At 40.7% G+C, this 14,194-nt stretch overlaps 1 protein-coding gene across 2 annotated transcripts; it reads right to left on the bottom strand.

Moving 5' to 3' along the window:
• Positions 1 to 1,757: 1,757 nt before the first annotated feature.
• LOC103706677 (phosphoinositide phospholipase C 2-like) lies at positions 1,758 to 10,128 on the bottom strand. Of its 2 annotated transcripts, none has more exons than XM_008790872.4 (9): positions 9,572 to 10,128; positions 6,373 to 6,569; positions 4,693 to 4,828; positions 4,356 to 4,601; positions 4,026 to 4,264; positions 3,615 to 3,732; positions 2,665 to 2,817; positions 2,478 to 2,564; positions 1,758 to 2,243 (listed from the first exon to the last, which is right to left on the bottom strand). In XM_008790872.4, exons 1-9 carry the CDS (start codon positions 9,890 to 9,892, stop codon positions 1,950 to 1,952), a joined length of 1,791 nt encoding a protein of 596 aa, XP_008789094.2. In that variant the 5' UTR covers positions 9,893 to 10,128; the 3' UTR covers positions 1,758 to 1,949. The 2 variants fall into 2 exon arrangements, with proteins under 2 accessions (XP_008789094.2, XP_008789093.2); XM_008790871.4 differs by having other exon boundaries at positions 4,026 to 4,267.
• Between the last annotated feature and the right edge of the window lie 4,066 nt (positions 10,129 to 14,194).

The raw sequence follows: 14,194 nt of genomic DNA on the forward strand, positions 1-14,194 counted from the left end.
AAAAAAAAATAAAAATTTTATATAGAAATAAGATTTTCATATTTAATAAAAAAAAATCTATATGGAACATAAAAGAAGTTCAATTTTTTTCAATTAAAAATTAAGATATTTTTTTCCAAAAATATTGTTAAGCTTGAATAGTTTTCTTCTTTATTAAAAATATAGTAGGTATTTTATAGAATTTTTTAAAAAATAGATACCCGACCGATCATTCTTTTTTTTTTTGGTCAATTAAATAAATAAAAATTATTTAGTCATCGGCCTTTTGGGACTAATATTTCGGTAAGAAAATTTTTTTTCTATGAGCCAAATGTTTTTCGGGACTAATAATGCAGAAGTTTTTGTGGATAAAAAGTATGGAAGGACCTTCATACCAGGATAAGAATTTATTTAAATTCTAAATATTTAGATAGATGGGCTCGTGAGCTAAGATCATCGGCTATTGTTCATCGACGCAGAGTGGGAGGGTTATCGTGAAAAAGATGACATTTTTCTTCTCGGTAGACGAGGCCAGATTGCTGCAACGCCGAGCACTTGTGGGGGCTGTTCGGGCGGGAGGACCAACTTGCACCGCCGAAACTGTGGGAATTTCATGGGCAGCGCTTCTCCCATTGGATCGGATAGCTCGGTTTCAAGCTCTGGAAATGGGGACGAGCTGGAGCAAGTATCATATCAAGATTAATGCATTGAAGCCCTCCTCCGCCCAAGAGTCAGGTATTCCTCTTCGCACATGATGTGGAGGTTGGTTCTTGAAGTGGTTGTAGCAAAAAAGAAAGAAACTTGGACGCAAGATGTAAACAAAAAGCTTTGCACACCGGATTGAGAAGATTCTTCTCGCAAGCTCAACATCTTTGACTGTCAATGCAAAGGTAACAACAGAATTAAATGTATATAACCTTGCAAAAGTAGAAACTGATTTAAATGATTATTGAAATTTTAGATACCTACATGTTTCACGGCGCAAATAGGATCAATCCACTCTTTGTTCTTCTTTGTATGAGTTTTCTTATAGAATTCTGAAAATTCAAAGTTTTCAAAACCATTAAACTCCGGCTGCAAAGTGTAATTTAGATTAGCATATAGCCACTACAAAATAAGAAAACTAGAATAACTGTCAGATCTACTTGCATAAAAGGATTCCAAAAATATACTTGCAGCAAACTAGAATAAAAAATCTACTTGCAGCAAATTGTCTATTTTACAATAGCCAAAACTATCCTATAGACTGTTTCACAGGCAGTTCACTAAAAATATAGCCGGGTCGAGCAGCCAAGCTGAAGGATCTATCAAGAGAAAAAAGGTTAGATCACCACCAGAGGAAAGCTAAAAAGACATGGAGACTAACTATTAGTTCATCAAATTATTACCAAAACGCTTTCCACCTGAAGTCAAGGCTTTCATCTCCGCCATCGATAAAATACATGATAAAATCTCATACACCTATTACCTCAGCCAGTACAACCTCATATATCCTGAGATGTCAGTTGATGCTATACTCAGTTTTTTTTCATATTTATTTTATTATCTCAAATGAATCCCATAATTGTTGAGGTATCAAAATTTCATGCTTAAAACATAATAGTCAATCTTGATCCCAATGTATTGGTTGACTTTCAAAGTATAAACCAAGATTTTGAAATGTCTTGCTTGTTTTCAATTTTTGCACACCTTCCGTCTCATCCGAGATAAATATGGTCCTAGTTCATCTCGGTGTGGTCGCACAATGGATTGGCCAGATTCCATTTAAAAACCCTGCATAAAGTTCCAAAAAAATAGTATTACTATATTTATTACCATATGTACATCAATAATGCAATGATACCACTTCACCATGATAACATCATTCTATGTTTACACAGAGTATGAAATCCATCTGCAAAATAGTAAGCCATAATACAACATCCGACCCTCTCCAAGGATATAGCACAACCACACATTCAACAGAAACATCAAACAAACTCGAACCGCACAAGCAGCTTTACGGACTTGAACTTCATTCCTTTGCGATCAAAAAGAGGCACAGCTCGGATCCCTGGTCCCAACTCTGATACCGGCAAGCAGGTCTGACCACCAAAGTCATCCTTCTCAGACATATCATACTCATGTACTTCAATCCGAAGCAAAGCCAGTTCGGGCACGGTCAATGGGAAAGTAAACTCCTCATTCCAAACTGGTGTCCAGTCGTCCTCTATTGCCTTTGTTTTCTTCATTACAGCATCTGCTGGAACCCCAGCTATCCCTACCTGTAATTAATCAATCAGCTGCTGCATAATTTTCTTTCTTTTTTTTGAACAAGCAACATTAGACAGGTTTAGTTTGCATGTCCCCCTCTCTAAGTTTGGTGGCAAAAGACGCTGTTGTTTATCTCACCCGACATCTCATCCAATGGAGATGCAATGGATTGCTAAAAATGGACATATAGAAGAATATGATGTAGAAAATGTATGGAACCAAAATAGAGAATCTAGTTTCAGTACCCTTGTATAGAAGTCTGGAGGGGAATATGCATCAAAATGGGTCTGACTAAAGTCCTTACGCCAACCATCTCCCATGTACACTTTGACCTGTCGGACCACAGAAATTCGAACTTTGACTTTCAGAAAAAGGGAAAACAAGATGTGGATTGATATTCAAAATTTGTTTGAATCTTTAAATGATTCATACCTTCAAAGTTTTCTTCACAGGTAAATTTGCTGTAGGATGAAAAACCTCCCTGTTCGGACCAGTCTTCAGCAAGAAATCAGGTTTCTTTACATAACCACAGCCCCCGTTGGCTTTGTAGAATCCATGCATCAACCATAGTGATCTTCCATATCCCTTTCAGAAGAGAATAAAAAATCGAGTGTGACTTTTAAGAAAAGAATTGTCAAAGTCTTGCATAAATGAAAGTTCCTCTTATAAGGAAACGGGAGAGAAATAACTAAGAATAATCTTGCAAAGTCGGTTAACTTATGCACAACTTAAATTTGCTATCTGTAAGATCCTATTTGCTTATCTGTAAGATCCTATTTGTAGCACAACTCTGTAATATGGCATAAGCGGTCATAGTCCAGAACTCGAATTTGTTAGTTTGATGTGTTGAAAGGCTTATTTGAAGAGATTTCAGTTAGAACAGGGCCAAATCTCAAATTATATATGAAATTTTCGGAATCTGTACACCTACGAGCTGACTTATGAACTACAATTTTTTTTTTAGAAATATTCCAGATGGATGTTTGGGCTAATTCTTTCTCCATCCAAAGCAGTTTCCTCATGAATTCTTGAATCATATTTCTTCCCAAAATTTCCTCTTTGTGATAAAAAGCATGGAATCACATCTAAGAAGCCTGCTAAGCTTTTGTTTTATTTTTTTATGTTGACCTACTAGCATGTTTGGAGCGGCTATGAAGCCACCAGATTCCAAAATTTGTTTTCAACAAATGCATACATTTCCTCCTTAGAACCAATGGTATGATATATAAGGTATTTTATCATATCTTGTTACATAATAAAAATTATAAAATAAGTCCCATAAAATAACTGATGCATGCATTAGACAAGAAGAATTTATCAGCTAAATCAACAGCAAGATGTTTACTAGTATTATATTCTATATCTTGAGCATAGAAGCCAACCTGCATATTAAATGCAACCATCTGAGCACCATGCATCCAACCAATAAATGGATTGTAATTAGAAGAATTAAAGCGTGTCCCCTTTGGGTATATCCTGAGTAGATTTTTTTGAGTAAACCTACAAAAATAGAAGAAAAAGCCAAGCATATTAAGCAACTGCAGAGATTGTTCTAAGAAGAAAAGCCGTAAGTTGACATCCAGTTAAAGATGCAATCACTATATAGGCTAAGATATTTTAAACAGTAAACCTAGCAACCATCTAACTCATTGATATTAAAGATAATCTAGAGTTTGGATTATCTTGATATATGGTGACTTTATATCATGACAACCAAAGAAACTCATCCATCTGAATAATCCAGACACTTTAATCTCCAATAATTAAACTATTCTGAATATTAAAAAAAATACCTTACTAGATCAGCCCCATGAGTTATTGCTGCCTTTGCAAGTTCTTGTTCACTCAAACTAAGACGTCTAACTTTATCAGGATCCACTTTTAATGAGTCACTTAACCGACCTTTAGGTTTTCCAGCCCTGATAGTGATCAGATGCTTGTACTCAGGTGCTGAATTCTGGTGCACTTTGGGGTCGTCGTCATCATTGTCGTCGTCATCGTCTTCCTCATCTTCAATCTGATCATTCTCATTCTGCTACAGAATGATAATATAAGAACTAGTTTGTTATTAGGCATTAGTTCTGCAATAGAACAACTAAAGAAACGCATTGGAAGTTTATAACCTTATCAGCAGATTCCAACTCATATTGCAGATCAGGGACCTCCTTTCCCCATGCTTCTTCTTCATTCGAAACCTTCCCATTTTGAGGTGCACCATCTTTGTCCTTATCATCCTTAGCTTCAAGGTACTCTTTTGGTGGTTTGGTTGAAAGAATAATTCTTCTCTTCAGAGCTTCTGGTGAAGGGAATTCTTCAATTGAATCCTTGTCAGGGTAATACAGCATGTCTCCAAATGTTTCGGTAACCATCTAGACAAAATTTCAATTATCTAATCAAATGTCGATTCAGAGGAAAAAATATTTGCTAAAAAATTCTAGCAAAGAAAAAAAAAAGATTTACCTCAGCTACTTTAGCCTGAAGATCAGGAGTAAGGTGGTCTTCTAGAGTTATGATCACAGGATATGGAGATGCAGTAAAGGCATATTCTTTAATGGACCTTAAACATTTGATAAGTTCCACTGGAGTAGTCAATGTCCTACAAAGTTAAACATGCAACTGTAAATTACAACAGATTGAATAAGATAATATTTGGCAACATGATTGCAGAGTAATAACAAGCACAGTTTCAGTACTTTGTATTATCGACATCTCATATGTAGTTTTTTATCAATAGATTGATGCAACTAAAGCAAAATGCCAAACAGCCTTAAAAGGATACAGTAATAGTCTACATCTGAATTCCAGTTCATCTGGTTAAGAAAAAACTAGAGTAAACTACCAGAGGAAATTGGATTGTTTATATGTGCAGTAGTCGCCATATTAGGTAAAGAATTCAAAGCATTTGGATATTTGCGTGAAACAAATTGCTCGGTAATGTATTATTTGTCCACAACCTTTTAACAAATTGTTTCTTCAATCATTCATTGTGGGAAAAAGAAAGTGGCATTTATACACTGGTTCCAGCTAGAGAATCAACCCAATGAACAATACCGGAAGAACAATATGCATGAATATTACCAATCTAATTCATCCGTCTCACTTATTTTCAATAATACATATTAGACCAAGAAACTCAGCAAGAGAGCTCCTTTCCATAAAAAATCCACATGGACAATGATTCCCATCTTAATCTCATATGGACTGCAGATGCTTGATAATAAAATTTTTGTCCTATCTCCATACGAGAACTTTCTGAATGGTAGGCTTCCTAGTATTACCACAATCCTGAAAGGGTTGGGAATAATTGGTTTTATATGGTCTAGACAAATGATGGCAAGAAAGCAGGCTTATCTTTTAAGAGATTAAGTGGGAAGGTATTTTACAAGAGATCATGTTTTTTTATATGTCTAAATTACATAGTGATTCAGGCTAATGGTTGTGCTACAATCGCACCCATCAGTGATTTATTAATGCAATTTTAAGTGCACAAACAAACCATATGAAGTTCTTTCTTACATTTATATTAAAACAACAGAAAAGGAAAAAAAACAAAGAAGGACAAAAGGCAAGACAGAGAAACAGGCAGACAGATAGAAAGAAGGAACAAAAGAAACATTGGGTACTACTATGGGTATTGGCACCACAAACTGTCCCCCAACTGGTATTATACCAACCTGGCCCCCAACTAGTACCAGTATGGTACTTCAATCCTTGTTAGGATCCTTCATTCTTTACCATCAAGCATTTGGGACCGAAGTCTGGATTTGAAAAGTCACAGTTCTCTAATAAGCGAGGAAAGGATAAAAATATGTACAAAAGGTTGTCTATAGTAGCTAATTACATATCAAGCTACCGCTAGAAGAGATAGGGTCTTTGAGTCCTCTTTGAAACAACAAAAGACAAAAGACTGAAGCACTGCAGTATTCAATTAATTCCACTGCCAAGTTAAGAATAGTTTTCATTTGAGATTCTATCCAAACTGAGTGGCTAGAATACATCTATATTGCCTTGATTAGTGTTTCACATATTTCTTTAGATATATCCAAGGATCACTCAGGACTGCATTGTTCAAGATGACAAACCAATTTTAACCAAAAAAAAAAGGGTTTAGGAATGCGGTAATGGACATTGCGTAAATACCTCCCATGAAGAACATTAATGCCATCTTTTGTAGAATTTGGCCAGATATCCAGTTCAATCACTCGAACACCTCTCTCCAGTGCTTTTATAATCGGAACATCGCTGCAATCACTGCTGAGCTGGTTCCCAGTCAAATATGAATTATGGCCTGTGTATATGTAATAATGGGATAACGGAGCAGTCATTTCTTGGTGAACCTGGGATAAATGATTTCCTGTCAAGGATTATCTGACATATAAACCAATCTCTATGTGTGGCCTACTTAGTTAAATGTTTGCAGGTAATATTAGCCTTTTGTATCTGTGCAAACAGGTTGGATTGTCAATTAGCGAAAAAGGGAATGTATAAACATGAAAAATGTCATATCACGTGTGGTCCAGTGCACATGCATACATTGTATCATCTTATGATGCCACTAACATTATACTATGAGCAACACATCCTGCTTGTCTAATAAAGTTATAGAACCTGCAAGCAAGTTTTTCACAAAATAATGAGAAATTTTAGTCTACTTAATTATCTCAAATTTCAAATAATGGATTTATTTCATTTCTATCACAGAATATATTAAGAAAAAAATTGAAGGATTAAACATAAAAAACAGAGGAGAAAGTATTTCAATCCTGAATAACATATAGAAAAGTCCGTTAATTAATTGTCCATGCCAACCAGAAAATGGGCTATAGTTCAATGTTTGCACCCCTCGTTGAATGGAGGTTCTCCGTTCAAACATATTCCTTGAGTAGTTGATACAAGTAATTGTTGCATCATTTTTCTTTTGAAATGATTGGTAGCTTTCTACAATTACCCGCAAATAAGAAACAGGAGGGGGAAATGAGTACATGCTAGCCAGAATGAGCATTTGCATAAATTTTCCAAAGGAGACAAATAAAAAAGAGTAGGTCAGCCACGTATCAGATAATATATGCCCCTCTACAGCTGTCATGGTACAGATGTACATGGCAATGTAATACAACTAAAAGGTTGTTTATGATCATCATAAACTGCCACCTCTATTATTCAAAAATGATGGTAAATGCAACATATTTTAATTCATACAGATGACCAAATATCAGCCACATCTTGAAAAAATACCTAGCTTAATCAATGCGTAACAAGCCTAAATCATGTCTACACAAAACAAATGCTCTAAATGAGAATGCTTGAATGTAGAGAGAGAGAGAGAGAGAGAGAGAGAGAGAGAGAGAGACGACCCCCCCCCCCACCCCAAATCAACCCAAAAAAAACAAAAGATTATAAAGGCACCACATAAATAGCTACAACCAATGTTAGGCCTCAGCAAAACACAGAACACCTTCAACCTTGTGATCCAGTCAGGGAGAAGAAAGAACACCTTCAACCTTATGATCCGATTGGGAAGAAGAAAGAATTGTTTTTAACCCACTCAACTTGAATCTCTTAAAATAAAATATTAGATAATAAGAAGAATTTGTAAAAACATGGTTTTAAGCCTTTTATTTTCATTAAAGACAAATAAAATTGCTACAGTGTCCGCTATTTATACTAGTGAGTTCAGCCATATAGAATCCAGGTCGAATTCCTCTTATAGTTAGAAGATGTTACAATTTTCTCTAAATAGCAAGTGATTGGTAGAGCCAATCACAAAAAGTTAAAATTTTTTAGGAGCTAGATCTCGACTTCTATATCAACTTTATATATTGCCATATCATCCAATTCCTTCTGAATTGGAAGATATGCCTATTTAAAGTTTTACCTGAATTGGAAGTAACATTTTTATCAGCTAGGTATCATTAATCTCTTATGGTTGCCGCACCCTTGTAGATCTTGGAAAGTAACTCAATTTTTTTTTCAAAAAAAAACACTTCAATCGGATGTCATATGGTAAAGTTATGACTTTTGATAGTTTTGATACGTAATTCAGCCTCGGATCTAGCCAGCTTTGCTCCCAAACCTACCCGAGGTGGCCAAAGTAGTCCATCACAGATCTGGTGATCCTCCTAGATCATCTCATCTTGAAACAAGTTCTATAACGTGGCATCCCTATACTCCCAACCATGTCTTTAATCATATTCTGAATTGAAAGTTAGGAACCCGCATCACATCTCTCTTTTTATTCTTCCCCCCTTCTTCAAGGAAGTATGGAACAATGCCCAACAAATCACAAAAGGCATAAACATAAATACATGCATCTGCAGGATGATTCTTGCTGCCTTTACAGATGACCTGAAGCAAGGACATAAGACTCTTAAATATGATGGACTTCCTTGTACTTAGCTGCACATAAATGTCAATTAAGTAATCCTACACCTCTAAACTTTGTTGTTGGCAAGGGCAAACTCTGTTACGCCATGACAATGTGGATCTACAGTAATGAACTAACTTAATCTTGATGGAAATATCTATCATGAGAAGTGTTCTATTCCCTAATTCACAGATTGTTTGTTTCTCGAACTGTTAAGAATTCATGAACAGCCTACCACTGTTTACTACTCACTATCATTGTAGTTGAGGTAAAAACCAAAAACCAAATAAATAAATACTGATAGGCGTACCATCAGCCAGTTGACTTCCACTTTGATTCTCAAATCAAAAATTTCAAGAACAGATATTCATATGTCCCAACAAAATCGTTAAAAATTTTGAAGGAGCAAAAAAAAATTCCAATAAGCAATCAAGAGCAATCATGAATTCACATATTAATATGCACTAAATACTGCGAATGTATGCTTTAAATTCCATTTACTCATTCATCTAAGCTGCTTCCTTAACTAGAGGAAAAAAAGGGTGGCCTAGTGCATTAGGCTCCCGCTATTGCAGGATCTGGAGATGGTCAGATGTACGCAGCCTTAACTCTGTATGTAGAGAGGCTATTTCCATGCTCTGAACCCATGACCTCCAGCACATAATGGAGCAACCTCGTCATTGTGCCAAGGCTCACCCTCTTGCTTCCTTAATTAGAATATATAGAAATTAAACTCTGATAAGATTAAATTTATGATCTATAGATTAGCAATTAGATACCTTATACACGAAATAGATAACGGAAAGCAATCAAATTGGCCAAAATATTTGGATTCGTAGAAACCCTTCCAACGAGACGAGAACCAACATCGACACCTCCAGATCCAAACACGGATCCAGCAAGCGACGACGGACCGGAGTCGTTCGGAAAGGTGCGAGCTTTCATAGTTATCAATCAAGGGCAAGGAGGAGGGACCTGGGATCGGAAAGGAGGGTTGAGGTCCTCGGAGAAGAGGAATTGGTGGAAGTCCTCGAGGGCAAGCAGGGGCTTGGAGAGCTTGACGAGAGTGTGGCGATGGCGGAGCTGGTAGGCCTGCTCCATCACCCGCTCGGCGTCGGCTGCGGTGGCACCGGCGTCGCCCTGGGCGTCGGCGAGGAACCGCCGGAGCTGCTCGGCGTTGATGTGGGACCCTCGCTCCGCGTACGCCGTGAATGCCTCCTTCACGTCCTCCGGCGGCTGCGCCTCAACCCACCGGAACTTCCTCGAGAAACACAAGCAGTACTTGTAGCTTTCCATTCTCCTCCTCTACCTCGATCCCTCCCTATCTTTCTTTCGTTCGTTCGTTCTATCGGCTTTCTTTTTATCTTCTTCTCCTCCGATTCCCTTGCTGTTTGCTTCCGGTTTCTCTTCTTATCTACTGCTTTGGAGGAAGCTGGACGGGAGAAAAGAGGAAGGGAGAGCGGCGTCGAAAGGACGTGCAATAACTGCCCGAACTGCCCGAAGAGCTTCTTTCCTTTTTTCGCCTTTTATATTTTGGTAAGAGAGAATGTTTCTCCGGCGCGATATTCGAAGAGTTTGTTCGAAGCTATCCTTTTATTTATCTTCCTGAACGCATATCAACGGTTAAACGCCTGACACGTTAGGCTCACAGCTTGATGCTTCGCATCAGCGCCGTTAATATGCCAATTATTTGTGCCGTATACCAGAAGAACTTCTTTGTATTATTATTGGGGCCCATAGCATGTGATGATAGAAATATAGAGCATGTAATTCGATATTATCGACGATTTTATGACAGCGATGCTGTTGCTGTCATGGGCCATAGCTTTGAGATAGCCCTGGGCCTGGAGGTCGACGTGGGCTTCGATGAAACGCGGCAGTCTAGCTGTATATCGGTGTCCGGACCCGCCAGTCTATCCATGGTGGATCGATAAGATGAACACTTAATAAAAATTATAATAGGGTAAAATTAAACCTAAATGGATTCATTTCATAAATCCGATCCGCGTAATAATTTTTCGAGATGTACTTTTCTTTATTGTTTCTATCCCCACTTGGTATATGTATAAGGTGGAGGATTTAATTCTGCCGTTTCTATCATTGAACTTGAGCTCTTCCGACCGAATACCACCGGCATCTATTCAACTTGTTAAGATCTCATTTAAAATCTGATCATTTAAGACTCGTTTGGCTTGTAGAAAGAGAAGGACAACAGAGAAATGCTTCATATTTGCTTGGAGTTTAAAAAAAAAAATAGAAAATTTATGTAGAAATAAGATTCTCATATTCTATAAAGGAAAAAAACTATGTGGAACATAAAAAATGTTCAATTTTTTCCAATTAAAAATTAAGATATTTTTTCCAAAAATATTGTTAAGCTTTTAAATATAATGAATAGTTTTCTTCTTTATTAAAAATATAGCAGGTATTTTATAGAATTTTTTTAAAAATAGATACCCGACGGATCATTCTATTTTTTTTATGGTCAATTAAATAAATAAAAATTATTTAGTCATCGGCCTTTTGGGACTAATATTTCGGTAAGAAAAATTTTTTTTCGGGACTAATAATGCAGAAGTTTTTGTGGATAAAAAGTATGGAAGGTGTTGGGGGAAAAAATAGACCACCCCACACACAATTAAAGCACCCAAATCTGACAACAAGCCTGAGCTCATCATGCAGGCCGAGCTCATCATGCAGGCCGAGCTCAGAAGGCTGCCGAGCTCATCCATGCTGCCGAGCTCAGAAGACCGAGGCCCAGAAAGCCGAGCACAGAAGCTGCCGAGCTCATCCAGAAGGCCGCCGAGCACAGAAGGTTAATCATAGAAGGCCGAGCTGACCTCAAAAGGCCGACCTCGTCCACATGCTGCGGCCATGCCCTGCAGCAACCTTACCGCACCATGCTTTGCTTGCCGGCCACGCCACGACATATTAATCAGGAACCATACCCTGCTACGACTGTCAACGCCTCACCATTTCCAAGAATGTACTGCACTGCGCGCCACAAGCAAGCTCTGGCTACGCGCCATCTCCTCCCATGATGGGAACGGGCCATCCACGGCAACTCATTACTTCACATGCCCACGTCCAATCGTGACGGTAACCCATTAATTCGCCCAATCACATCACAGGTAACCCTACCACTCTTCCTATAAAAAAAGGGCTTCTTCCTCCCAAAGGGAGGCTTCGGACTTGAAAATGCAGTCCCTCTCCTTCTCCAAAATTAAGCCCCCCTCTGACTTAAGCATCGGAGGGCCGGCGCCGGAAACTCCGGCCACCGGCTTTTTGCAGGCCCCCCACGGAGGACGCCGCTCGCCGACGGATCGCCGCCCGCCAATGTTCGCCGGAGCTCCTCCTCCTCAGCCGACGGCCGCCCCCGGGTCCAATTTCCAGCAACAGTTGGCGCTAGAGAAAGGGCCCGAGTTGCGGCCATGAAACTAAGGAGCAGAGGAGTCTTTAATGCCTCTCAGCATCATGCTCCAAGTCCCAAACGCTCAGTCCAGAATTCACCACCAAGATCTCCGGTAGATCAAGTTCCACAAGTCCAATTCGAACACTTCGATGCGCTAGTGCAGCAAGTCCAAGCGCTAGCCATTGCAGCCCAAAGCCTGCAACAAGTGGAGGCCCCTCCTGTGCCGCCTCCACGGGATCATGTTAAGCAGAGGAAGAGACTTTCTCTCGAGCCATCTCGAATCAGGCATGGCTCCCGCTCCAATGACGTATGTGGGGGCAACCAGTGAGAAGTAATAGCCCAAGTCTCACGTCAATGAGTTGGAGAAAAAGAGAAATAAAAGCTGAGGTCTGGAGAAGGAGAGTTATGGAGCTTTAAAATGGGATTGTGGGCCTCTATGGCAAAGGGACGGCGCCAGCGACGTTACTCTCCTTCAGAGCGTTGCCATCACCGAAGCCCCCGCTGAGCTCAGAAGGCCGAGCTCAGCAGGCTGCCGAGCTTAGAAGCCCGAGCGCAGAACACCTTCCAGAAAATCGAGCCAAAGAAGGCCAGTGCTGAGCCAAGTCCTGAGGGACTTCAAAGCTCGAGAGCCATCAAAATATCCCCAAAAGGTACAAGACGCCACTTTGGCTTCAAATAATTTCAATATTTCATCTATTTTTAAGTCGGAGAATCCAAAAAACGACCTACGGGTATCCCTATCTTCAACGTCGCCCCGCTCCGAATAAGGGCGCACGATCGCCAACGAAGTCCATCTCCTGTATATGCCCCGACTAAGGTCGAGATGCCCCGAGTGTCGACAGTGCGTGCCCAGACCCCTCGACACTTCGAAAAGACGGGGTTGTACCTTCGCGGCCCTCCGTGGCGCTCAACACCAACAACGGGGTAGTACCTTCGCGGCCCCCCGTAGCGCCTCCTCGACTAAGGTCGAGATGCCTCGAGTGTCGACAGTGCGTGCCCAGACCCCTCGACACTTCGGGAAGACGGGGTAGTACCTTCGCGGCCCTCCGTGGCACTCAACACCAACAACGGGATAGTACCTTCGCGGCCTCTCGTAGTGCCTCCTCGACTAAGGTCGAGATGCCCCGACGAGTCGATAGTGAGCCCGAGCTCCCTCGACCTCGGGATGACGGGGTAGTACTTTCGCGGCCCCCCAAAACGTTCGTGATTGACAACAAAACACCCCCAAAATGTTCGTGGATAACAACAAAGCAACGCCCACACAGATCTCCAATGGCAACTATTTTTCCTATTGTGCCGGCGTCCCTAGAAAGCGGACCCCGAACAAAGGAGCGTCTACAAAAGTTAGTCGAGGAGCAAAGCTGCCGACCTCGGCGTGAGACGCTCGACTCCGACAGTAAAAAAAGGGGCTCATGGCCTGAATTTTTACCTTGTCAGCTGGGAGAAGTGCGACGCGGAAGATCTGTCGCGTCGTCTCGATGTTCTCGAGAGCTGAGTCGACCACAAGCCAAAGGCTGCTAAGTCGACCTGAAGCACTTGACTCCAACTGCATGAGAGGTACATCCTACTTGGTACGCACATCTCGATATATATTTGGCTATATTACAAGATGATCGACGACTGGACTACTTCCTTCGCCCGAGCCAAAAAGCAGCTCGAACTCGGAAGTCGAGGGGTAGTGTTGGGGGAAAAAATAGACCACCCCACACACAATTAAAGCACCCAAATCTGACAACAAGCCTGAGCTCATCATGCAGGCCGAGCTCATCATGCAGGCCGAGCTCAGAAGGCTGCCGAGCTCATCCATGCTGCCGAGCTCAGAAGACCGAGGCCCAGAAGGCCGAGCACAGAAGCTGCCGAGCTCATCCAGAAGGCCGCCGAGCACAGAAGGCTAATCATAGAAGGCCGAGCTGACCTCAAAAGGCCGACCTCGTCCACATGCTGCGGCCATGCCCTGCAGCAGCCTTACCGCACCATGCTTTGTTTGCCGGCCACGCCACGACATATTAATCAGGAACCATACCCTGCTACGACTGTCAACGCCTCACCATTCCCAAGAATGTACTGCACTGCGCGCCACAAGCAAGCTCTGGCTACGCGCCATCTCCTCCCATGATGGGAACGGGCCATCCACGGCAACTCATTACTTCACACGCCCACGTCCAATCGTGACGGTAACCCATTAA

The sequence above is a fragment of the Phoenix dactylifera genome, chromosome 13 (genome assembly GCF_009389715.1).
Source record: "Phoenix dactylifera cultivar Barhee BC4 chromosome 13, palm_55x_up_171113_PBpolish2nd_filt_p, whole genome shotgun sequence".
In the NCBI taxonomy this organism is placed as follows: domain Eukaryota; kingdom Viridiplantae; phylum Streptophyta; class Magnoliopsida; order Arecales; family Arecaceae; genus Phoenix; species Phoenix dactylifera.